This window comes from Phaseolus vulgaris, chromosome 7 (genome assembly GCF_051622355.1).
Source record: "Phaseolus vulgaris cultivar YP4 chromosome 7, ASM5162235v1, whole genome shotgun sequence".
NCBI lineage: Eukaryota > Viridiplantae > Streptophyta > Magnoliopsida > Fabales > Fabaceae > Phaseolus > Phaseolus vulgaris.
In genome coordinates, this window is record NC_143504.1 from 29,188,503 (window position 1) to 29,216,056 (window position 27,554).

The 27,554-nt window shown below is 33.6% G+C and overlaps 1 protein-coding gene across 4 annotated transcripts; it reads left to right on the top strand.

Moving 5' to 3' along the window:
• Nucleotides 1–43: 43 nt before the first annotated feature.
• LOC137824069 (serine/threonine protein phosphatase 2A regulatory subunit B''beta) lies at nucleotides 44–27,249 on the top strand. 4 transcript variants are annotated; one of them, XM_068629513.2, is made up of 13 exons: nucleotides 44–578; nucleotides 3,631–3,873; nucleotides 3,994–4,099; nucleotides 4,217–4,316; nucleotides 14,100–14,205; nucleotides 14,339–14,429; nucleotides 15,697–15,838; nucleotides 16,800–16,947; nucleotides 17,623–17,732; nucleotides 25,334–25,490; nucleotides 25,591–25,716; nucleotides 25,799–25,949; nucleotides 26,878–27,249. In XM_068629513.2, exons 1-12 carry the CDS (start codon nucleotides 429–431, stop codon nucleotides 25,937–25,939), a joined length of 1,620 nt encoding a protein of 539 aa, XP_068485614.1. In that variant the 5' UTR covers nucleotides 44–428; the 3' UTR covers nucleotides 25,940–25,949; nucleotides 26,878–27,249. The 4 variants fall into 4 exon arrangements, 2 of the variants coding, with proteins under 2 accessions (XP_068485614.1, XP_090160648.1); XR_016523088.1 differs by lacking the exon at nucleotides 15,697–15,838; XM_090304522.1 differs by lacking the exons at nucleotides 25,334–25,490; nucleotides 25,591–25,716; nucleotides 25,799–25,949; nucleotides 26,878–27,249 and adding an exon at nucleotides 18,478–18,526.
• The last annotated feature ends 305 nt before the right edge of the window (nucleotides 27,250–27,554 follow it).

Consider the following 27,554-nt stretch of genomic DNA (forward strand, 5'->3'; position numbering starts at 1 on the left):
TCAAACCTCGAAACCAAACAAGGGTTTTCTTTTTTTTTTTTCTTTTTTTTTTTAATTTTCCATTTTTTCCCTCTACTTCACTATCCAATTTTCTCCTCGCTTCGAATTTGTTTCCTTCCTTGATTCTCACAAAAACCGTTTTCCCCTCTCATCTATTCAAATTTCCTGGAATTTGCAATTCTGGGGCGTGTTTCAAAGAAGTCAAGCTGCAGGACCCTCTGTGTTCATCTTGTCCGGTACCCATGATTGTTTTTGGCTGAAAGTTGTTCACTTGGTTGCTGGGTTTTGGTAACTCAAGTTGTTGAAGAAGGGTAGGGGGAGGAATCAGTGTGGTTGTTGAAAAAGTGGGGTTTAGGGTTTTCGGCGGGTTGGGGAATTTGTGATTGAATTAGGGTTGTTGAGTGCATGAGAGGTAGAATTGAGTTGTGATGGATGTGGAGGAAACTGAGGAGTTGGTGTCTTTGGACACAGATTTGTTGCAGCTTCAGGAGGTGTCTCCTTTTGCACTGAAATCGAGTCATTATGTAGTCGAGGAGCTATTTACGCAGTGGCTTTCGCTTCCAGATACTTGTCGCCTGGTACATACATACGTAGTTCATTTGAACTGAATCACTTATGCTTTTCTATTAATCAATGAATGATTTTGGCTATTCACTTGACTAGTGGACATGGTGCAGAGATATAGAGTTGTGTAGAGTTTTTTAACCCGCAAATTGAGAGTGTTTTTCTTTTGTTGCATGGGGGTTTTAGTTAGCAGAATTGAATTAAAATGTGACCGAAGATGTTAAAAATCCAAAACAGCTGTGAAGATAGAAAACTTTTGTAATGGTAAAATACCAATCTTTTGAATGATAATTAAGTGAGTTAATTCCTTACGACTTGTCATTCCAATTGTGCTGGAGATTGTGAATCCCTTGAGCTACGTGATTGTAATTAAACCTTTTGTATACATTTACACTTATGTGTATGCTCTTTAGTGAATAACTTGTTGTTTGAGCATTCCTTTTCTTCTTTTTAAAGTAGCTTTTTAGTGTACAATACTAGGAGTTCATGCCACTTTGAAGAGATTTCTGATTCTCCGATCTTGAAACTTTACTTTCCAGTTTGGCTTTTATAATTTAAACACAATAAATGACCCTTTCCATCTCTTGCTAAGTGCCTTGATGGAACTTTTAGATTCCAATGACCTAACCATAGGGAGGTGGCCTCCATTTCGATGTCTTGAATTGCAGTTCTGACATTAGACAGATAGTTGTTATTTTTTTTTGTCCAATTTAATCGGAATCTGATAGAGGGTTCTAATATAGGAATTATACTGCTCTTATGCTCATTGTAGTCAAAATCGCAAGCTAAGTAATAGAATGTACGATTTTATGCTTATGTGGTGCCTGGGTGAGTTTGCGTGACATAAAATTCAGTAATGGGTAGAATTGCAGCACAGAATCGGAAACTTAGAAGAATTGTAGAGTTTCTTGATCTGCTTGCTGTGAGGTTCGAAAGTGTTTTGCCCAATTTGGGTTTATACAATCCTAGGTCTATAAACCAAGTGCTCACTAACCCTAACAAGAAAACTGAGAAAAGCCATTGTTTGTCTTCATCTTCAACCTCCTCTCCCAAAACATGACTCTGCTGCTTCTAGCCCTCTTCAGTGTTTCATATGGTTCTGTTATGTCAGGCTGCAGTTCTATCCCCTTGTTTGTCTAATTCGATTTTTCTGGTTTGCTTCTCTTTCTGTTTGCTGTTTGTGACAAAAGAGATGGACAATGTTGATCTCTTGAATGATTATGATTTTAATTTGAAGGATCTATATTTTAGGTCTAGGTGTTTTGTACTAGAGGTAGGCACTGCAGTACTGTAGTAGGCACTTACAGTTGTTTTGTTGCGAGTTATGAGTTCCATATGAATTTATTTATTGACTTTCTTTATGCTTGTGATTGTGAATTTGAGTTTAATGAAATTAATTTGTGTGTTTTAATGGTATCTTTCTCTTATTTATGTAAATTTAATGAATATGATGGGTTTAATGAATCTTGTGGAATGTTATACTCTGTGATACATTCTACTATTTTTTATTCTTTTTCCTCTTTCTTTGAGCATAATTGTGAGTTTGACTACCATGCTTTTGCTAATGTGCTTTCATTTTTAGATCATGGGAGGAAGTCTTGTAATGTTGAGGTTCTATTGATATTTTGTAGCTTGACGGTTCTAGTTTATCATTTATAAGTCAACTTAAGCACTAGCTTTTATCTAATGCCAACCGATAATGTTATTGTGAGATTTTTGAAGTGATGTCTTGGTATTATGTCATTTGTCTCAAATCAGGTGCATTTACAGCCATAATTTGAGAATTGGAATTAAATTAAATTGAATTATCCAAAAGTTGCTAAAATATCAAGTTTTGGTTGGGAGTTCATTTGGACACTAGAGGAGTGTGCTATTCATATTTTTTAGTTAAATTTAGATTTTTAAGGGCAATCAACATGACACATTAAAAGGAAGTTATTTCTTTCCCTGTAGAAACATCATAGAAATAATATTTATGAGCAATAACTAGAGTCTACTAGAAAGGAGAACAATCTCTGTCAATAACAAAATGTGGAAAAATAAGGGTGTCTTTGATTGTACCTTTGTTTTTCAAAACTATTTTATAATTTATAAAATAGCTTTCATAAAGTTCACAGTGTAGAAGTAGGGATGATGTAAAAGTACACAAAAGAACATGAGAATAGAAAACCAATTCAACTTAGAGATGCTTTGTTTTATTGGTTATAAAATCTTATAGAGATATTAGTTTAAAAAATGGTTTTCAAAAAACTACTCTTTCCAAACATGATCTTTTCTTTATTTTGTCATTTTTAAAAATAAAGCAAACAGGCTCAAAAACTATGATGTTTGACCCCGTGACAATGTTAGCTGTAATGGCGGCTACTGAAATATGACATTTTTAGCATAGTATTGACAAAGGAAATTTGAGAATTTGTTTTCTCCTTTCTTGCAGTAGGTTTAGGGGAAACATTTCTATTTGTAATTTATTTTGCATGTGCTAAAACTATTCAGGAAAATAAACATCTCCAACATAAACCATGAGTCTTCTGTGCAACCTGAAAATCAATAGTTGGCCTGGCCTGGATTAAGTAATGAGGGAAATTTTGTCTTTTATGCTTATATAATAAAATAGATAATTCTTTTACTATGTTTGATGACTCAAACTGGTATTATTTGTTTCCCCTCCCTGCTCCTTGCTTCTTTTGTTAAATCTTCTTATGCATTGTGATGGAAGTGGTTGAACTCTCACATGATTCACATAAGGCTGAATTTTAAGCTGTGCGATTTTATAGAATAAATGTTTTTTGAGAATCACCTAAAAGCAAAAAAGGGTATTAAATGATTTTCATAAAACTTTAAATAATCATATAAACGGAATAACATCTCATTAATAGTTTATGTTTAATAGCAAGGCTATAGACTAGAGTAACTAAGTTATGCAGTCATAGTACTATAGATGCCTTACTGTATTTTTGAATTACCATCTTCAAAACACCACCATTATTTGTTGTTTTTTTCTTACTATATTTTTATGTTACATTCATCTTCATTTGTTTAATTTTCATTGGTGCATTATGGAAACAGGTTAAGTCATTGCTTGCTGATGCAAAGGCAAGAGCTGCTTTGAGTGCACTTGAGAACTCAACAAGCACAAATGCTTCTTTGTCAAGCAACTCTCTACCTTCCTTGTTTCCCGTAGGGAGTACACCACCACTTTCACCACGTAGTTCATCTGGTTCTCCGCGTACCACAAAACAAAGGAATAGTCCTTCATTAGGATCTCCACTAAAATTAGTCAGTGAACCTGTAAGGGAGGTCATTCCACAGGTATTTGTTAGTCTTGACTAATTCTTTATTTTTTCTCTATACCTCTGGTTTGGTCATACTAGAAAGAATCAATTAATTTGTTGTTTTATAATACTAGCATTGTTTTGAATATGCTTGCAGTTCTACTTCAAAAATGGCCGTCCACCACCAAATGAAATGAAAGAGCATTTTCTGTATCAAATTGAAAGTCGCTTTTATGGTCATTTGAATGGTCTGCAATTACATGGTTAGAAGTCCTTACTGAGAACATGATATTTTTGAGTTAATTTGTTCCATATCCTCAATTATGATAGTTATTTTGTAGAAAGGCCAGTTCCTTTTTCAACTTTTGTTTAATTTGCAGAATTTAAGTCCGTTGCAAAAGAGTTGTGCAAACTTCCCTCATTTTTCTCCACTGCTCTCTTCAGAAAGATTGATGTCAATTTTACTGGAACCATAACAAGGTACCAACTTTGTTGTTGGATCATTTCATTTGAATATGTTGTTGCATCAGATGAAATATTTTTGAAGTTATTGAATGTTTCAACTCTAAATCTATCACAATGTCTGAATGTCGGGTGTTTTATAAATGCTAAGAAAAGTAGAGTTGCCAAATGTTTGTTGATAGAATGAGCTTTTGAAAGTGGCTTACTTGCTAAATGAATGTGTTACGCTCTTTGCTATTGGGTTTGAGATGGAGATTTGAGTATTATGAGGTGTTTAAGTACCTTGATTGAGGTTGTTAGAGATTCCACGTCGACTAGAGATAAAGACTACGGGGGACAATGCGGCCTGGCTCACCCCTCATAGGCCCACAAAAAGCCCGCATAGAATCTACGGGCTGATTTTTCTAGCCTGCCCCGCATAAGGGTTGGCCTGCGGGCCAGCCCGTATAAGAAATATTATTTAAAATAAATAATTTTTTAAATAAAAGTTTTGAATTTTTTTTATTTAGATGTATTAGGTAAATGTTCTCATAATATTATTTTCACGAGACAATGTAGTAAGATATTATTAAAAATTTCAGAATGTGAAATATGAGGCTACATGAAGAAAATATAGGGGTGTAGAAAAGAATTTTCTACATTTTAAAGTTATGCAGGTTATGCGGGCCAACCCACCCCGCCCCGCACTTGGCCTACGCGGGCTGCGGGGCGGGCCTAAGCGGATCAGCGGGTTGAAATGAGCAACCAGCCGTGCGTTTTTTTTCAGTGGGGTGCAGGTCGGCCTGCACGACCCGCCCCACTTTGCCACCCCTAATAAAGACATTTTCATAGTATATAAATGGATTTAAACTTCACCTTACGAACCGGTTTTTTAAGGACGACTAGGCTTAAGGTTCATTTCTAAATATGGTATCAGAGCCATTTAGATTTTATCGTAGCGAAAGCTTGTTGGGCTTATCAGATCATTCGCTATCGAATCACTCATAAATATATAGACTCACGTACGAGTTGGCAAGTCTCGATGTGAGGGAGGCGTGTTGGAGATCTCACATCGACTAGAAATAAGGATATTTCATAGTTTATGAATGAGTGCAAACCTCAACTTATATACCGTTTTGAAAGATTGAGTTAAACTTAAAGTTCACTTTTTAATAAAGGTGTTTGTTTAAGTGTTTTGTTCTCCTCCCTTAACTACTAGCTTGGAAGGTAGGGTCTTTCAAGTGTTTGACGAAAATAGTATGTATGTTCAAATTGTTCTTAGCCATAAATATATATTAGAATGTATATTTTTCTGGTTTGTTTCTGTATTTTTGTTCATTGTTTCTACGATGAAGAAGATTGAAGAAATTATTACCTCTTGAGTGATTATGATTTTAATTTAGATGATGTATATATGTGTTTGTATATATGAGCTCTAGATGTTCCTATCTTGGTGTTTGTACTGGGAGTTGGCTTACTGCAGTAGGCACTCACAACTTAAGTGATTCTATTTGCACCTTATGAGTTATTTATGAGTTTAACGACTTTATTTATTTACTTTCGTATACATATAATTACGAATTTAAGCTTAATTAAGTATTTGATGTCTATTATGAAAGGATTTTTCTCTTATTTATGCCATGTTATATGCTATGATGTACATATACAATCAAGGTTATCAGACTCGAGAGTCTACTCAGACTTGTGGGAGGTTTATAAACTCGACTTATAAATGGGACTCATAAGAGTCCACATCATATAAAAATTTAATAAAAAAAATATTCATGATACCAATTCCATAATATTGAAATAAACTAGTTCATACATCAACAAAACATTAGTTGTCAAACTGATAAGATAATTAAATAACTAAAACAACACAAATGTTATCAAGTTTAAAAGTCTCATTCATCTTATCCTTTAAGGACATCATCTTCAAGATCTTAATCACCATCTTCAGATGAAAATTGTCCATCTACATTATCATAAAAAACTATATTATCAAGATCAGCTGCATCTAGAATTAAATCATTTAAACTTGTTCCAGGTAAGTCAACATTTACACCATCATTTTCAACCTGAGTTTGCTCAACCTCAACACTATCTCCTTCTTCAGTTATCCATTCATTATAAGACTCAATATCATCAAATGGAAGAGCAACAATTTTTCTAATTTGTTTGTTTTCTACTTCAAGTTATACATGACATAAACCAAGTCATTCATCTTTTTTCTAGTGGAAATGATTCTTCTTTTTGTATGAACCTATAATTAAATATGAAATTTTAGTAAATATATAAAACAAATCAAGAAAATTAAAAACCTTAAATAACTTCATGAACTTGAATCACCATTTCAAGTGAACTCCAATTACGCTCACACCCTGAAGAGCTACAAGTCAAACTCAAGCGAAATGAAAATATATAATTCACAATAAAATAAATGATTTTGTACTTTTTTTTATAAACCATACTAAAATTGCAAATCATTAGTAAATATTATCCAATTTGAATATACTAAATATCATAAAGTCAAATGTATATATGAACTCACAATGACAATTATAGTCTTAAACATTGCTCAATATAAACTAAAAATTGTAAGTCACTACTTATTGCCTTTTGATCAGAAATAAGAACAGTATTAATTTCATCCCCTCCTTGAGCATCTCATATAAATAAGACAATTTTCATCAAGAGATAATCCTACCACTCTAAGGTTTCCAACATCATGTGAGTCATTCCATGCATCTCCACTAGTGTCCCACATCTTAGTGTTCCCTTGGTTGTATTAGTCACTTTTCCTAGCAAAAAGCTATAAATGAATATCGATGTTATCGATATCAGAAAATGAAAAATATTGGTAACTCAAAATTTCTTATTATATGAGATGCCATAATGGGTTATGGCAAAAGCATCGCAAACAAAAAAGAATATATATATATATATATATGAACACATATGTAGAATTAATGATAATAACAAGTCTAGATTTTAGAATTTTAAGTTCCAAGAGTTAAAACAAGAACAAAACATATGATTAAGATCCTAAAGTTTTAATCATCTAGCTCTTCCTCAATCCCAACATAATTATCTTCAATGTTATCTAATGAGGCATATTCCTACTCCTCTTCCCCTTCAGAGAAAGCTTGGTTAAAGTTTAATAATTTTTCAATATTTTTAGACTTAGAGTTAGAACTATTAGATTCTAATTCACCGACTCCAATTGTCTCTTTGCCCTTCCCATGTGTTGAGGCCAAAGTTGCACCTCCTCCTTTTTTGAAACTTGAAAAGATCTAATAAAAATACCACCACTTGATGGTTGGTTTCTTTTATTATTTGCTTTTCTCCTTGTGTAAATTATTGGCTCACCAACACCTGAAACTTCATAAACAGTTGCCCAATTATAAGTGGGTTCATCATCAAAAACCAACTCATTCCCCCTTTTCATCATCATTATCATCATTATCAGTCACTTGCCCCACCAACCACTCATTGCACTCATCAATGTCATCAAGTACAATAAGATCAATTTAATCTCCAATTTTGTATCTTTGGGCAAGTTGTCGATGTAAACCAAATCATGCAACTTTTTGTGGTCAAACCTATTTTTCTTTTTTGAATGAATCTACTTTATGAATATATAAAGTAATATTTAGTTTCTTCTTACTTCGTAAGTATATAACAATGAAATGAGGCATGATCAACAATTATTACTTGTTCAAATATACTCCAATTGCATTCACATCTTGATGAGCTACATGTTAAGCTTAAGATTTTGATTGCTAGCCTTTGTAGATTTGGAGTTGCATGACTCCACCATTGAGCTATTGTTAGATATTATGAGATATTATAGATATTGTTAGATATTTCTATCTATGTAATGGACTTAGCCCACATTTTCTGTATGTTTCTTTTTCTAATATAAACATAACCTTATGTGTTCAATATACACAAGGAATTATCCTATTCTTCTCTTCTTTTATTTTAATATGGTATCTAGAGTATAGGGTTAGAGTTCATTTTTTTGGTGAACCCATTATTCACCAGTATTTTCCATTTGTCGTCCCACCGCCTCCTTGACGTCGGATTCACCATCGGAGTCTCGTTGATCCGTCATCGTTGCTGCTGCCACCAATTGGCCAGTGACTGAATCTGTCATTGTCATCTATGGACTCTTTCGCTACCACTATGCTTAATCCATCTATTTATACTAATTATGTCAATGTTAATCTCTCCATTGACAAATTGGATGAAACCAATTATGACACCTGGGCCTCATTAAATTATGGCTCAAGAGTCAAGGTTATTTGATCATCTTACTTGTCCCAATGTTGTTGAAATGAGGTTTTCCGTTGGTTGAAAATTGAGACTTAATTATACATTGTTATCAAATCTACCATTCACTCACCTTTCAAACAATTTTTTCGTATCTGAGACATGTTCAGAAGTTTGAGAACAAACAATTTTATTATACTCCAATGATACTCAAATGTCTTTATGGTGTGTGTCAAAATCTCCTCACAGTTGTTGTTTCCATAGGTTTTGATTGTACAATGGCAGAAATATTTGGGTAAACTTCATGCTCTTCATCATGATTTTAATGAGTTATTGTCTCCTACCTGCACTTCGTCTCAAGAACCATAACAAAGATCCAAGTTCTTCATGTTATTCGGAATCTTCTTCTACTGTGTCCAATTTTACCTTAGGTTACCATGACCAATGGAGCTAGGGTACCATCAGATGATGTTGGTAGTATTAATATTTTTCTTTCTTTATCTATTGATAATGTTCTTTCTCTCTAGGTCTCCATTTAACTTATTATCCATTAGCCGTTTCACTCGTTCCCTTGATTGCGTTATTTCTTTTACCTAAGATTCTGTTTCTTTACAGGACTAGAGTTCAGGACGGATGATTGACATTGGATGTGAGTCTCATGGACTTTATCCACTACAGATCTCTGCACAGGTTGACACGATTATGGATTCTCCATCTTTCATTCATGCTCGGTTGGGTCATACTAGTCTTGCAAAGATGCAACAACTTGTTCCAAGTTTTTCTAATGTATCAAGTTTATCATGAGTCACGTCAATTAGGAAAACATATTCATAGTTCTTTTCCTAGTATCCTTTTGCCTTAGTTCACTCTGACATTTAAGGACCAAGTCATATCAAGTCTAATTTAGGAAGATTTCAGTATTTTGGTACTTTTATTCATAATTATTGAAGATGTACTTGGGAGATTTTATGAAAAACCGTTGAGTTGTTTTTGACATTTCAAATCTTTTACAATGAAATTAAAAATCAATTTGGAATTTCCTTCGAATTTTGCAGAGTGATAATAAGCGTGAATATCTTTCTCATTCTCTTAAAAAATTTATGGTTTCTCATGGTATTCTTCGCCAAACTTCATGTGCTTATACACCCCAACAAAATGGGATAGTTGAGCGTAAATATAAACATCTTGTTGAAACAACTCATACTATTTTAATCCATGGTGCGGTTCCTCCGCATTTTGGGTTATGCTATTCTTAGTGGATGTTATCTCATTAATCGCATGTCATCTCCTGTTTTAAATGACAAAATTCCTCATTCTATTTTATTTTCACATGACCCTCTCCACTCCTTACTATTAAGGTTTTTGGGTCACATGCTTTGTTCATAATTTTAGTCCTGGTCTTGATAAATTATTTCCTAGGTCACACAAATGTGTCTTTTTAGGGTTCACTAGATCACAAAAAAGATATAAATGTTTCACATCTTCTCTTAACCATTATTTTATTTCAGTAGATGTCACTTTCAGTGAGTCTTCGCTTTACTTGAAGTCTTGTCTTTCTCCTTATGTGTCTTCATCTAATCAAGTTAATATTCCTCTTGTTGTGCCTAGTGCACTTAATGATTCACCACCTCCACCAACTCTTCATTTGTATAGTCGTCATCAAACGTCCATCGTCCATTAGATGACTCTCTTCTAGTGCTAACACCTCCACCCTCTCCGGCTTTAACAATTGAACCTTATCTTCCTATTGTCATCCATAAAGGTATACGTTCTACCCGTAATCTCTTCACATTTTACAGCTTTGAGTTACCATAGACTATCTTAACCTTTTTATACCTGCCTTTCGTCTATTTCTTTTGTATCCATTCCAAATTTTGTAGGTGATACATTAGCCCATCCTTGTTGGCATCAGACCATGCTTGATGAAATGAATGTGTTTCAGTATAATGGAACTTGTTCCTTTACCGTCTAGGAAATCTATTGTTGGTTGCAGGTGGATGTTTGCTATCAAAATTGGTCCTGCTGGTACTATTGGTCATCTAAAAACTCACCTTGTGGCTAAGGGTTATATCCAAATTTTTGGTTTAGACTATGGTGATACTTTTTCTCCTGTGGCAAAGATGATTTCTATTCACCTATTCATAGCCATGGTTGCTCTTCAACGACGACCTCTCTCTCAACTGAATGTCAAAAATGTCTTTCTTAATGGGAATTTGTAGTAAGAAATTTATATAGAGCAACCTCCTGGTTTTGTGCTCAGTGGGGGTCTTCTGGATTGGTATGTTGTCTCCACAAATCCTTATGTGGCCTCAAGCTGTTTCCCAGGGCTTGGTTTAGAAAATTTAGCAATGTTGTTCAACAATTTGGTATAACTCACAGTGAAGTAGATCATTCGGTTTTTTACCGTCACTCAAAGTGCTGAGTGTATCTATTTTGTAGTATATGTTGATGACATTGTTCTTACCGTCAGTGATCACTGTGACATCTCATAAGTAAAACAACATTTTTGTCAACACTTTCCGTACAAAGATCTTGGCAAACTCATATTTCTTGGGGACTGAGGTAACACAATCTAATACTGGTATTATTTTCTCTCAAAGAAAATATGTATTGGATATTTTCGAGGAAATTTGGTTGATGAATTCAAAATTTGTTGATACTCCCATGGACCCCAATGTTAGACTTCTACACAATCAAGGGGAGCCTCTTTCATATCCTAAGAAGTATAGAAGATTAATTAAAAAACTGAACTATCTCATTATTACTCGTCCTGATATTTCCTTTGCAGTCAGTGTGGTAAGTCAATTTCTTAATTCTCCATATGAAGACCATTGGAATTAATTTAGACTACTTAGAATTGTTTAAGTATCACACAAGGAGTTGTGGGCTTTCACATGGTAGTAGAATCGAGATACAAGTAGTGTATCGGAGAGCTGATATTATGAATCGTAAATTGTTTCGTATCGTAAATCGTAAGATTCATAAACATTAAAAAATTTAATATGTACTTAAATATATAAGATATGTATACATGCAAGATACAATAAATTATATATATATATATACCACACAATTTCACTAAAACAACCTTTAAAAAAATAATGTGGTGCATAATTAAACAAATTTTGTCTATCTTTTTTTATTTACTCATTTTTTAAAATCCACACTGATTCACACAATACGAAATTGTTTCGTTTCGCGATTCAGCGATTCTTCGTGCGAATTGCACGATACAGTTACGATTCAAGGACGAAAAAGATTCTTCAAACGATTTGTATCGTGGGAGGGTGAAACCGTATCGTTTCGTACGATACGTATCGTGAATCGTAGGATACTAACTACTTTCTTGATTCTTTGACAAGTCATCGCCAAATAGTCAAATTCCACTGTTATAAGGAGACAACTCAGTTAAATTTTTTTTTGTACATCTTTATGAAATGAAACTTCAATGATCATTTAAGTACATTTGCTCATGGGAGCATGATATGTTATTACTTGCACAACATTTTCTTTCTCTATTTTTTAATAGCTTCAACCATTATGTTAGTTATGTAATGCTTATTTTTTATTTTATCACAAGCATCAACTACTTTAAAAAAAATAGTAACCCACTCAGTAGTGGCCATAAAATTAATTAAAGGTATTATTTGGGAATCTTTCCATCTGCCAGAGGCTATGCTAATAGAGTTGTCATTAAATCATGGTCTCCGGGAGGAAGAAAACCACTAAAGATTATATGAATTCATATAATAAGAGTTTCTTGCTCAGTTAAAAGGAAACCATGAAAAATAGAACATTCTAGCTATGAGATTGTCTCTATCTTCTAAGTTGAATGCCCTCTCTAGAGGACCACTCTTTCTCCTTTTTAATGAAGTATTTGAACAATTGATTTCAATTCAATTGAGTATTCAACATTGAAACTTTAGTGCTCACCTATTCAAGATGGACAAATTTTCAATAAATTGGCTTTTACTTAAGTGTATGTAAGAACTTTTAAAAGTTTTTTGATAAAAATTTCAAGACCATGACTTGTTTCCCCCTCCTTTTGTTCCTTTTCTAATAAGCTGACATAAGCCCATAGAAGAGCATAATTAACTTGTTGAACATCTTTTGAAAAAACACTTGGAACTTTTGAGTTAAAACTTGAAGAATTTGATATTATTGTTGACATTTTTTTTACTCACTAAATACATCTAAATAAAATATTGCCTCTATTTGAAAATAAATGAATAACAGGAAAGAATGATTAGTAGGAAAGAATCTGTTGAAGAAGCCATATTGACTAAAATATGACTAAATTATAGTATATAACTGGGACAAATCTTATTTTAGAGTTCATTTTCTAAGATCAAAGACTATCCTAATAAGGTAGGTTTATTGGACCTATTCTATCACTCGTTACGAGACCTTCCACAAATATATAGTCTTATGCTCAAGATGTTCAATTCTCGGTGTGATAGTGTATTGGAGATCTCATATTGACAAGAGAAATAATTAAATTATTGTATATAAGTTAATTAAATTTTATTCTAAAAGTCGGTTTTGTGACTTTAAATTAAATTTAAAGTCCACTAAGAGAAAGAATAAAAATAGTATCCTATATTTAAAGGTGAGAAGAAATACCAGACAAAGAAGACAAAAGAAGTGACGGAATGCACTCCCTGTAAAATCTGACAAGAACAAACAAAATCGAATAAATTTTTTGAATTCAAGCACCACTTCAAATAGTTGTCAGAAGAATACGAAATTGAACACAGATACAACCCTTCAACTAGTTTTCATGGCTGCACTATGTAATAGAAAATTGAAAGTGACATTTTGAAAACATTTATGAGATATCCGAAACATTTATTTATTTATTTTTTAATTTTGATACTGTGCGGATATGTATTTTAAGTGTATCCAAATGTATCCGTGTTAGATACATCCTCAACATGGGTACACTGGCTTCAAGAATGTGTTAATGCATCACATGTTATATGCAAATATGTATAAATATCTATATGTATACGTGTGTGTGTATATATATATATATATCTTGTGTTCGCATTCCATGATTTATGATTCTGTGATTCTGTTTTCCCTACCCAAGTATCTTGAGTTTGACTACCTTGGCTGGAGTACTGTAAAACACAGTTGTTCATTTGTTCAAGACTGATGTTTATTGTGCTTCTGCAAGACATTTGATAGTTGCTTAGTCACATAAGCAGCAAAATGCCTTGCCTATTAGATATCAGTTAGGAATAAAGTTGAATGTGCTTTAAGATATCATTGATTGTTGTCCAGTGTTTTACAATTTTATTTATTGTTGAGATGAATCACATAATTATTTTTAAAATGTAGCTGGGATTGATATCACCCTCACCTTTTTTCTATGCTTCTTGTTTTTTTGTGTAAAATGTCTTTTATCTTAATGGATCAAGACTGGCTTTCCTAGAGAAATTGAATGTCAACAGATTAAATATCATAATTTTCTACGTAGCTGTTAGATCTGGTATTGGTACTGCCTGTTAAACTAATGTCTCTATTTCTTAACATATACTGTAGGGATCAATTTATAGACTATTGGATTCGGGGCAATATGTTAGCTATGGATTTAACCACACAAATATATACCATATTGAAGCAACCATATCGAACATACCTTGCACAGGTTTGCTTTCTTTTATATGTTGTCATTTGTGTAGTCCAATGTAGTTTTGCTATTTTCTGTTTCTCATTGAGGACTATAAGGAGCTTTAAAATAAATATAAAAATTGCATTTGGATTTTCTATTTTGATTGCAGGATGATTTCAAACCTGTCCTGAGGGAACTGTTGTCCACTCATCCTGGATTGGAGTTTTTGCAAAGCACGCCTGAATTTCAGGAAAGATACGGTACGGTCATATTAATTAGATAGTATGTTTATTTATTAAAATTTTAGGTGAATCAATATATATCACTCTGGTTGCAGAATCATATCTGTATAAGTCTGACCTGTGTGGTTCACTAATATGACAAAAAATGCATCTTATTGAACATATTAATAATGCACTTTAATGATACAGTATATATAAACAAAACAAAAATTATTTACCTATATACATACATGATGTCTCTTTAAGTCTGATTTTTTTTGTAGTTTCCTTTTTTGGTTACCTTGTCAACTTCATTTGTAGTTTTTTTCCCTTTCGTAATTCATTATGAGGATATCATCTTTATGAAATTATATTGTTATAATGTACCAACTTGTGTTGGTGTAAGTGGAAGGAGCTCGTAAAAAAATAGGTCCAAATGCACTTGTCAACCTGGTCCAAGATGTGTTCCGGCTAGGCCTGAAATGAAATCTTTTCACAATGGGTCAAAAAATTGGACCCGACCCAACTAGGTTGAACCTGTGGTGGGTCAACCCACCTAAAAAAATCACTAATTGGAAAGATAGTGTTGAATTAAAGTTTGAATTCTTCAAGTTCTTATGAATTATGTGAAAACTTGGAAAATTTGGAATTGATAAACAAAAGTAATGTTAAAACATGGAAAAGTTTATGTCGATTGAGGAGTGCATTAGTGTGACCCTTTTTTTTATTCTTTAATTCATTATGAATTATGTATTATGTGGAATCTTAATTTTCATGTATCTTGTTTTTGTTAAATATATAAAAATTTAAAAATTAGATTTTTTTATTTAAAATTGACTGTTTTAAAATTTAGTTAGGCCAACCCCTTTAACCTACCAATCCGTAGATTATATATGCTAAGTGAACTAGGTCGGGCCAGCTGCTTTATAAGGTGGGCCAGGATAGCCTTTGTTAACAGCTATTGGCTCGGTTCCCTTAAGCACGCTGTCTTAGTTCAATCCCTAAAAATATAAACTTGGGAGAATACTCTGGGAAACCAAAATAAATATCAATTATTAACATAAATATAACTTGGGATTCTAACTTTCAAGAGTCTTATCTAGGTGGGTTGTCATCATAATATAATCAGTACAATCAAATTACCATATTAGATATACTACGTCTCAGGAATTTGTCTCACTGAGCTTCAACTTCAGAATTTCAATTCTTTTAACATATTCTTGTGTATAAGGTTCCTATTCTATATTTGTTATTGAGAAGTTCTCAGGCTATTTCTCACTGCTGTGCTATGTGTTTTTTAAAACAGCTGAGACTGTCATACATAGAATATTTTACTACATGAATAGGTCAGGAAATGGCCGACTTACACTGAGAGAATTGAAACGTGGGAACCTAATTGATGCTATGCTACATGTAGACGAGGAAGAAGACATTAACAAAGTACTGAGGTAAAGGCTTTTTAGCTGAAAAATCACTAGATGTTCCATTGGAGGCATACATTGGCACAAACTCCTATAGAATAATGCTCTTACCCTGAGAAAGTGGTCGTGCTCCTTATAGTTATGGAATTCAATGGAATGTTTTCTCCCTACACTTGTATTATGAAAGGCTGGCTAAAGAACTAGAACAAGTAAAATTTAAGGGTTGTTTACTTTAAATGAATGTTTGTTTTTTTTTCATTTCTTGCTTTAACTACTAATTGGAAAAGGAAAGTTTGGAAGCATTAGTGAGAGACAATATAGAAACATTTCTGGTTGAAGAACAACTGAACAAGCAATTGCCTCAAGCTTATACCTCAAATCTCAATGTATAGTAAGTGGTGGAAAGAACCCAGGAATATCTGATCATGCTAATATAATCAACTTTTGGTTTATGCTTCTATATACATGAACTGCTGGAGGAATTATGCAGGAATGTTTAATCACCCTAATCTTAATTAGGAATCTATTCCCTCCCAAATCCATCACCTAAATTATGGTCCTTAATTTTAGGTTTCAAGACTTAAAACCCCACATGCAAAACACCAAAGATAATCAAAGAACATAGCTTGAAAGATTTGAAGGTCAGAAGAGAAGGCTGGGAGGAAATGGAGATTCTCTGAATTATGAATTTGATGAGTTGTTATTCCGTTTTCTTTGTTAGCTAGATCTGAATATATTAATTGAATTGAATAATAGAACAGTAAATATTCTGACAGCTCTATCCCGTATCATTATTGGGTTCAAAGAAGCAATTAATGTGTGGGCAACTTAGTTTATTCTTACATGTGCTTAGTCGATGTTCAGTCTTGAGAAATTTGATCCAAAAGATATTGTAAATTCATGATTGGCTTTCATTTTCAATTTAGTTATCTCTGTAGAATTCATTTTTTTTTGTATTTGCTTCATTAATTCTCTTATGGAATTTCAGGTACTTCTCATATGAGCACTTTTATGTCATTTACTGCAAATTTTGGGAGCTCGACACCGATCATGACTTTTTCATTGATAGAGAGAACCTTATTAAATATGGGAACCATTCTCTAACCTATCGGATTGTTGATAGAATTTTTTCCCAGGTCTGTACATATTTTACGCTTTTGCCAATGTGCCAAGTTCAGCTCTGCTATACTGTTTACGGATGAAACAAGCTCGCATTGAAAATTGATAATGTGCCAAGTTCAGCTCTGCTATACTGTTTGGAACAAAAAGAATTATGAACTGATTTGATTTATAAATAAATTTCTTCATTTGGAAAGTAATAATACAAATATTTATTAGATTTTAAAATCCATTTTTATTTATCTTTTAGAAATTCACTCAAATTTGATTGAACTTGATTGTAGTTTTAATTATTTGAATTGACAATTTTGCTTGTTCGATGTTGCCACTGTATATTCTAGGGCAATAAAGTAAATTACTTAAATGAAATGAGTTCCATTCATTTTTCATGTATCCCAAATGTGGAATTTGATTTGCAAATCATTTCAATTTTTTCCCCTGATAATGTCTTCCAAACAAGAGAACTGATTACCTCAATCATTTTTGTAATTTAACATATTTTAGGGTAATAAAGTAAACTTTACGTAAATGAAATGACTTCCATTCATATTTAAGGTATCCCAAATGTGGAATTTGATTTGCAGATAATTTCAATTATTTTTTTACCTGATACCGGACAAGAGAACTGATTACTTAAAATCATATTTGTATTTTAACATTTTCTCTGATGTATATGATTTCAACTGTGCTAGGTTCCAAGGAAATTTACCAGTAAAGTTGAAGGGAAGATGAACTATGAAGATTTTGTTTATTTTATACTTGCTGAGGAAGATAAGTCAGCCGAACCTGGTCTAGAATACTGGTATTCTTCCTACACATCTTAAATACTGGAGAAACTTTTAGCAACAATAGAAAGTACATCTTGAATCATAGAATGAATGCAAGTTATTTTCTTCACTGTTTGACTTACTCTGAAAATTTTCTAATAATAATATGGGTAATCCTAATATTTGTTTTTTATTGTTTTAAAGGTGCCATTTCCGTGTTTGTGTTAAAACTTTCTTTCATCCAGACAAGTTGAATAGGTATTTCATTAGTTGTTTTTTCTGTTATTCATTTGCATCCCACGAAAGTGGGAGTGCAAAGACGGAAAGAGAAAGAAAGTTAGGGGAGGTCACCGGTTTCTTATGTGGAAGGGGGTAGAAAGTTAGAAAATCAAAGAAGAGTGTGTGAGCCTTCTGCCCAAATGTGGGATGAAATAAGTGAAAAGTTGAAATAGCACAACATAATTGATTATGTCGTGTTTTTCTACCACATCACGTTAAAAATCACCCTGTAATTGATTATGGAGTGACATATATGCGGTCATATTTTTTTCAATTTTTTAAATACAATAAATAAAATAATAATAAGAATAAAATTAATATGTAAATAAAAAATTTTATGAAAATAATTTGATCTGTTTTTTCTTCATTTTTTTTAATTCAAACTGCTTTCATTTCCACTCATTTCTTACCTCTTTCTTTTCTTTTCTTTCTCATTCCACTCCCTCACTTTTCATTATATTCTCTCAAATTTACACTAATATAAAAACACTGCTAACACAGTTCTGACACTCTCCCTCAAGATGGTGAATAAATGTTCTCCATTCCCAACTTGGATATAATTCATTCAAAGCTTTTGCCATTCAGCCCCTTGGTGAGTAATGCAATCCTAGTTTGCATGGCTTTGTGTCTTTTGTTTTATATTTTGGGGTGCGGATATTTGGTGGGATTTGGTGGTTAAAATGAGTGAAAGAAACCATGAAGTATTAGTGTATGGAGAATGATAATGAAGCTTAAGAGAGGTTAGGCCAACTCCTAAGAGGTTCCATGCTAAAACTCTTAGAAATAAGGCTAGTAAGGAGTGAGATAAGAGACTAGTTCAGGCTGAAATTTGGCAGCAATTCAATAGTCTATTCAAAGCTAATTTACAAGGGGGATAACACTTGTATTTATAGTGCTATGGGCAGTTAATGTGCAAGCTTCAACCCTAAAAAACTCTCCACTCATAGAAGGACACATGACTATCTCTAATTGGAGCAAATCCTCCCAAATTAGAGGTTGACAAGTGTCCTCCTCTAATTGAAGAGAGTCCTCTCCATTCCCATGAAGACAAATGGCCTTTTGGCATTGGTGGGAATCTTCTCCATTAAGGGATGACATATGGACCTTCATGCATTCCTTGCCACTCCATACTTTCTATTTGCACTCTAGTAATTTATTTGTGCACCCTAGATGGTCTAAAGTTGCATTGGATCTAAGAAGGTCCAATTGTACCTCTAGCTAGACTCTTTCTTTTTCTATTTACACCCTATTCTAATTGGTCCAATACATGGTCCATGAAAATTGGACCAAAACATGGCCCAAATATAAGCCTAAAATAAAACCTATACTACTTTATACAATGTTTATAAAAATAGAGAAAAATGGAAGAGCAGACAACAATTAATTTTCCCTGTCTTCTGAGCTCCTTTTTCTACTTCCAATCTTCTTAGCCTAATGTTTCGAGGCTGGTTTTCATCAGTGAGTATATTTGCAAGTTGGCTTTGAGTGGACACGTATGAGGTGCAAATCAAGCCATTGTTTAGATTTTCTTTGACGAAGTCGCTTTCCACCTCATTATGTTTAGTTCTATCATGTTGCACTGGGTTGTTGGTCATACTAATTGTAGATTTATTGTCACAATATAATTCAGATTCATCCCACCTTATCTTTAAATTTTCCAATCCAATGCTCAACCATAAAAGTTCACATATTTCTTGGGCCATTACTCAACATCCTACTTCAACACTTGATTTGGCCACCATACTTTGTTTCTTGTTCTTTCAAGTCACTAGGTTTCCACCGAGGAAGGTGCAATATCCAATAGTTGACCTTGTATTCATGATTGACCCCTCATAATCAACATTCATATATGCCTTAAGACTTACACTATTATTTTTTATGAACAAAATATCTCTTGGCATTTTTAGTATATACTGGATAATTCTAAGGGAAACTTGTGAATGCTCTTCTTTTGGTTAATGCATAACTTGGTATGCTCACAACAAAGGCAATGTCTGGCCTAGTGTGGGATAAGTAAATGAGTCTACTCACAAGTCTTTGATACTTCTCCTTGTCCTCAACAACATCTTGCTCCACAGTTTCTAACTTTGTATTTGGATCAACTAGTGTACCTATTGGTCTGCAGGTTGTTTTACCTATTTCTTTAAGCAAGTCAATAAAATAGTTTTATTGAGGCTATCAACTCAATAAGGTATTAAAGAAAACTTACTCCATGGAAGAATAAATAAATCTTGTGGCATTCATGAAGAACAAGGAGAAAAACAAGAACAAAAATGCAAATGAAAGTAGAGAATGAATTAAAACTAGAAGGAAAAAATATGCATCATTTAGAAGGGGTTCAAAAGGATTATTGCAATGAAGTTTCGCTATGCTAAGAGAAGCTCTTCAAGATAAGAACCAAAGACAAGAGTTTTGTACTCTTAAGACACACAAAGAAGCTCACAAGTCTCATTCATTCAAGTTTAAGTTTATAAGAGAGTCTTTGGCCTTATTTATAGATGGAGTTTTAGCCAAGATGGATGAAGATGGGTTTCAAGTAATGTGAACACAAGAAAATGAATTCTGAGTGTGAACACAAAAGTAATGATTACATCTAGTGTAAACACAAGCCTAATGATTAATGTTGTCGAACTCGTAACTCGTAAGAGAATCGAAAAGGAGATGAAAGATTGTAACTCAAGGATCGTAATTCGACTCGTGAAAGTTACTAACAATGTTACAATTACATTTATAGTGTTACAATATATATTTATGGTGTTACAATATATATTTATAGATAACTTAAAAAAAATATTAGAAGTCTGATGTGAATTAAAATTATTGGGAACTTATAATATTTTAAATGGGCCAAGTAAGGCTAAAATAAATTTAGGGTTTTAACTTAATATTGCCGCTCACTTCCTCTTGCGGCTTCAAAATACTTCTCCAATGACTTAATTTGAATTAGGGTTGCAATAGGCTAGATATTAAAATTGGGCTAAGGCTCAAATGTTTGAATTAGGTTTTAGAGTTTATTTTGGGCAATACCTCTTCACTTTCATGCGCCACACGCCATCCCATTTAATTTGTTCATTTTCCGCCACGATCATAGCCTCACCGGAGAACGCGTTGTCGCTGCTACCACCGCACAAGACCATCGAAACTGCTGTTGCAAAACCTCATTCTCTTCGGTGGAGCAACCAAGTTCCATTTTTTTTGGCCAAAAATGGCTGCTCATGAGTCACGATCCAGGATCAACAATCTCTACCAATCCTCTGAGCTGCGCCTATTTTCTGGCTGAGTCACCTCGGCTGGCCCTCCAAACTCGCTGACTCGTGCAAGTATGCGAGTAAACTCACAATCTTGACAACACTAATGATAATGCTTAAGTTAATGAATACATTTAATGTATCAGTAATCCTATTATTAACACCAAGTTAAGTTCTTGATCTTGGTTTAGCACATGGATAACCCTTGAAAAGATGGAGAGGCACATGGGGCATCCTTGAAAAGGGCAAAGATAGTGAAGTAGTTAAAACTTTCACATGCACATGAAAGTGACATGTGTAAGTAGTTACAACTAGCACATAGCCTTAATGGCCTGTTTGTATCCAACGACCAAAAGCATGGAGGCATAGATTTAAGCAGAAAGCACAAAAAACAAAATGAGAAAAACACAAAAAATTAAACATTTTCTTTATGGTAACTTTCCACTCAATCCCGGGAAAAATGTTTTAAAATTTAGGTATAAATTTTAGTACCTACATTTTGGTGCAATATTCAATTTAGTACCGTGATTTAAAAAAAAAATCAATTTGGTCCTTATGTTTTTTAAAATGTATCTAAATTGGTCCTTTCCGTTAAGTCTCACCTTACGGCGTCAAGTGTTGCTTATGTGGTAGAGAGAGGTGTTGATGTGGACTATGAATTTAAAGACACATCAAATTGGGTTTGTGTGAGGTGGCATGAAATTGGGTTAGGGTTTCTTCTTGTGATTTTGGATGGTGGGCCATGTGATTTTAAGAGTCATAATCTTTTTTAAGTGTAGATGAAAGTAGTGTCGATGTTTGTAGTCATCCTCGCCATATCCCACCTTATTGCAACTGCAGAGGAGATTTCTCTCATTTTTCTCCAAACCAAACACTTCCTTCTCCTTACAAACCCATTACCCTTATCATGAGACCTTCCCTTCACTCTTTCCATAATTTTTCTGAAACATTTCTGGGTTTTCTTTAGCACCGTCTCTTTTCTCTGACACCGTCTCCGGCACGAGACACTATCCACCACCTTCGGGTCCCACAAACATGCGAACCCCTTTTGCCCACAAACTTCGTGTCCGATTCCGACCACTTGTAGAGACTCACGTACGTTGCACGCACCTGCACACGTGCATCGTTGAGACAATTTGATATGCATATAGTCTTCTTCTTATTATTCTTCCTTTTCAATTCCTTTATGTGTAACAATGAAAAATGAAAAGGAAAGGAGAAGGGTTGTACGAAACTAGATTCACATCTCGAAAGTTCTCAAATCTGGTTTGGACATAAGGCCTAGGACTGTTTCTTCCTCATCACAAAAGAAATTGATCGTCTGCAAGGGTGAAGTGTGAATGAATGCTATCACTCCAATTGCAATTAAAAAACCCTAAATCTTCAATTGATTTTTCTTTAATTTCTCAATCTTGCTTACAATTAAAAATTCGTAACCCCTAATTCAAATTCCAGAAACCCTAACTCTCAATTCATTTTTCACTAAACTAATCTAACCATCAATGTCACTTGACACCTCACATCTCATACTAAACCCAATCCCATTTCTCTCTGCCATGGTTATCAAACTCGCGAGTCAACTCGTTGACTCGTCCGAGTTACCGAGTTTACGTACCCACTTGCCCTTACCGAGTTAACTTGGATGTAGACTCGATTTTTGAGTAAAATCGTCAGACTCAGAGTGAACTCAGTGAAATTGGAGTGAAATTGCGAGTCTAGTCTGAGTTGGTGAGTTCAACTGGGTTTTTGTTTTAACCCAAAACGGTGTCGTTCTGAATGGGGAAAATTAAATGAAATCAATTGCCCTTAGGGTTTCGCATTTCGTTTTCGTTTTAGTTTCACTTTGCGTCTTCTGTGGAGTGCGAGGAGGTGGTTCGTCTTCTTCTTAGGAGTGCGGCAGTTGTGGCGATCGAGCGGAGCACGCCCGGTGGTGGCGATTAGGTCGCGGAGTCGTGCCGTACAGTGGTTGCGGGTTGCTAGTCGACAATGTCGTTCATCATATAGGGTTAGAGATGGGTGGTGTGAAATTAGGGTTGCATTGTTATGTAGTGTGATTTAGGGATTAAGGTTTTGTTTTTTTTATTGGGCTACAGAATACAAGATGGGCTCCAAATTGGATTTTTTATTTATTTAATTGAGCTGCAGAATGATGTCTGTTTTTTTTAATTGGGAAAGTTGCTGTAAATTTTATCTTTTTCTGGGCAGAAATTGAATTTGGAGGAGCAGTAGTATTTGTATGAACTTTTATATTTTAGACTTGTTATATAATTTTTATTAGGTCTAAATGTAGTTATTCATTATTAATTGTTTTTTAATGTGAAAGTAAACTCTTACGAGTTTACGGAGCTCCCACGAGTCTACGTAGACTCACGAGTTTGACAACCTTGTTCTCTGCCATATAAGCAACTGTTGACGCTGTTTGATGCGACATAACAAAAATGACCATTTTAAAAAACATAAAGACCAAATTGATTTTATTGAAAACCACTATACTAAATTAAATATTACCTAAAATGTAGGGACGAATAAGGTAATTAAATATAAAATTTATGCATAATCAATTATGATATAACTGATAATCAATTATGCATAAATATTTTATTATATTTATTTTAAAATTATAATATAATAAATAAATATTAATTTTAATATTTAATAAAATAAATTGTTTTACTATATAATAATTAGTCTAATAAAAAAGAATATTTAATCAATTAATTTTATATTGATATGTGTAATATATAATAATTCAATATTTTACAAATATATTTTATTATTATTCGTAGCCGCTTGTGTTCGCCGCCTCCACTCCCGCTCACTATCACCGTTGTTGTTTTTGTCTTATTATTTTATCTGATTTTCTCCTCACTCCTATTTTCTCTATATGCTCCTCCCTTATTTTCTATTGTCTGTTCTGCTCCCTCTCTATTTGCTCTTAGATACTATGTTCCCTCTTTATTTTCTCCTATCTACTATGTTCCCACTTTATTTTCCTTATCTATTTTCTTCTCTCTGCCTTGTTTTTATAAAGGCCTGTTTTGTTCACTCTTTATTCTCTCTGATATGTACCCGCTAGCCTTGTTTTATGAGAGCATCACCACTGTTTACCAATACAAACGATTTTATTTGTATTCAATATTTATAAATTTATTAATTATTTTATGCATTAACTTATGAATTATATAATATATGTTTAGTTGTTTTATATATTGGATATTATTTTTCATACATCTCATTATTTTTCGTATACCACTAACTCTTACTGAGTCAAGTTACGATTTTTTTATCTCCTTTTCGATCCTTTTATGATCCTCGAGTTTAACAACATTGATTAGAACTTCCTTGTGGTGTTGAACTCATAAATGGAGACTGCTATTTCTGCTGCTGAAATCCTTCATGCACCTCAGTGGAGCTTGGAGTGACTTGGTGATCTTGCCAACACGTCATCAAGGAACCATCGCTGAGTTGTATCTTCCTTCAGTATGGCATCATTCTTTCTGGTTTGTAGACCCAAATCAACAGCAGCTACTTGTTTTCCGAAGCGTTCAGGCACTGTGATGTGTCATCCTTGTTTCGACTTCAATTGGCTCTTGATGAAAACTCTAATTGATGGAAACTCTTGTCAGTAAAAAAGTAAACTCTATTTCTGCAAGGAAGTAATGAGGAAGAAACAAGAAGAGCTAAAAAGGAACTCCCAAGCCAGAGGGTTTCCTCTTGGCTCCCAAATCTAAAAATTATATACTCATGAGTCATGACCATAACACTCTCTCCTCTCTATAACTAATTTCCATCCGTTTGTTACTGTTTCCTGTTTGAAACTGAAGGTCAAGTTTCTTTGACCTGTATCGGTTTCTCAGTAGAAGCCTAATGTCGGTGCTTAACAGATTCCCTTCTCTGATCAATGAGCCTCATTCATAGCATTGGGATTCCTCATGAATTTCAACTAATATGTAGCTGGCATTTTTCCAGCATATTGCATAATAAGCACATCATTTGTAGCAATGAACACATTTGGCAATGTCCTTCAATTTAATTTTAGAAGTTGAATTGCTGCAATTTTTATCTCTTTTCCTCAAATTTTTAATAGAAACTATTTGTAATTCTTGTAGGTTCAAATGCATTGATTTGGATGGAAATGGAGTGCTGACACCAAATGAAATGCAGTTCTTTTACGAGGAGCAGTTGCATCGGATGGAGTGCATGGCCCAAGAGCCTGTGCTTTTTGAAGATATATTGTGTCAGATTGTAGATATGATTGGACCAGAGGTTTCTCTTTGTTCTTATCCTTGCATGCATCTATGTTCTTTTTACTTGTTTTTTGTTATTCTTCTGCATATGGCAAGTGGTGACTGTCCTACATTTGCAGAATGAGGGATATATGACATTACGAGATGTTAAAGGAAGCAAACTTTCTGGAAATGTTTTCAATATTCTTTTCAACCTCAACAAATTTATTGCTTTCGAGACGCGTGATCCATTTCTCATACGACAGGTAGAAATAAGTTTGAGATCCTATAATGCTGACATGAAGGCTTTAGTAATGTTGGTTACATCTGATAACGAGTTTTGTTTAGGAACGTGAGGATCCAAATTTGACCGAGTGGGATCGTTTTGCACATAGAGAGTATATTAGGCTTTCCATGGAAGAAGATGGTGAAGATATGTCAAATGCCAGTGGAGATGTCTGGGAAGAATCACTTGAAGCCCCTTTCTGAGGTTAATTAGGTAGGTGGTTAAATACAGCCATGTATTCATTTAATAATTTGGTTTAGTTCACACAAGAAGCTGGATGTTCTTGTCTCTTATAATCTTGTCATTTCCCTAATTAAATATCAGCATTTTGGACTTTATTTTTCTCCAATCTTCATCTTTTGTTCTCTGGGCTTTTTGGTATAAATCTCTATTTAGTGATTCCACACCTCACCTGTGTTCATCCTCTATGTATTATATATATATGGAAAGATACATTTTGTGCTCCTGTAAAATTCTTAAATAAAATATTAAAAATGTCTCCAAAATTTGTGTTATTTTTGTTCCTCTAAAATTTAAACATATTTTGTGTTTGTTAATAATATTGATAGATGGAAACCTTGCGCGATTGATGGTCTAAATTACACATCATCTTTCCGATTATTCTTATTGCAACAAGGACCTAAAAGTTATTTAAAATTTTAGAGGGACGGAATTTTTTTAGGACGAATCTAATATATTTGAAAATTTACAAGGATGAAACACATTTTACCCCCATTGTTATATAAACCTAGGTTAATAGTGAAAACACATTATTATTATAATATTTTTGCTGTCAGCGTTTATGTTGTGAGTGTCAAATTCATGAATCTATGTGACTAAGGTAATACCCCAACTTGCGAAGGTAAGATTGTGTCGGTCTACTACAATGTATACCTTGAAATTTTAACAATGTAGGCCTTTCAAATAATATTGGCGCATATGACTCGGTTGAAAATGAGAAGTGTTGGAAATATAAAAACTTTCTGGGAATTTTACCTAAGTCTTTACAGTTTGTTTGGGAAGCCTTCTTTGGATTGTATTCTAAATCTTAATAAACATAACATAGCACATCGTCATAACAGTGGATATGTTATTCAATACATTTGGTTTTAGGCCTAAATGGACATCATAAAAAATGCAGGTGAATCAAAGGCTGTGGATATGGGTGCTTCTGTATTCTGGCCCCTGAATGTCTACTAATAGTGTGCTGTGCTCTAGAGAGAAGTTCCCCAGATATCTGTTTTAGTAAGAAACTAAGAATACCAAGTGCCTTAAACAGGGTACTAGCAGGTGCAGATTTATTGTTCTTGTTCATATACATATTTCTTAGAATTATCTTATCAAATTAAATTTCTGTAAAAAAATCATGGAGTTTTTTTTTTCTTGAGCCTTTTGTTTCCATGTTTTGGTATTTTTTTTTTCCTTTACAGATTTTATCACCGGTCAATTGTATTAAACTTTTAATGCTTTTCTTGTTATACAGTGAAGAGAAAATGTCATATCCTTTAAGTTAGGATCTGTGGTGCTGGTTTTTTTTTCTCTTAAAGAAATTTATTCTTTTATTTAAGAAAGATTTATTAATTCAATTTGATCCTAAAAGATGATGACATTTATTGGATATATTATTTACTATTCGTAGAGTACATATCATTGGCTAGGGAGGTAACTTGTCTATTGCTATGATAAATTTGTTTCATTTTATGTTTGGGTCTTGCTCAGAAAACGTTGATTATCAAATCAAATTTAGATTGGATTGAGTAGTTACGTTTCTAGTTAAATCGTTATCAAGAATGAAAATGAAGAATGTACAAAAATGTT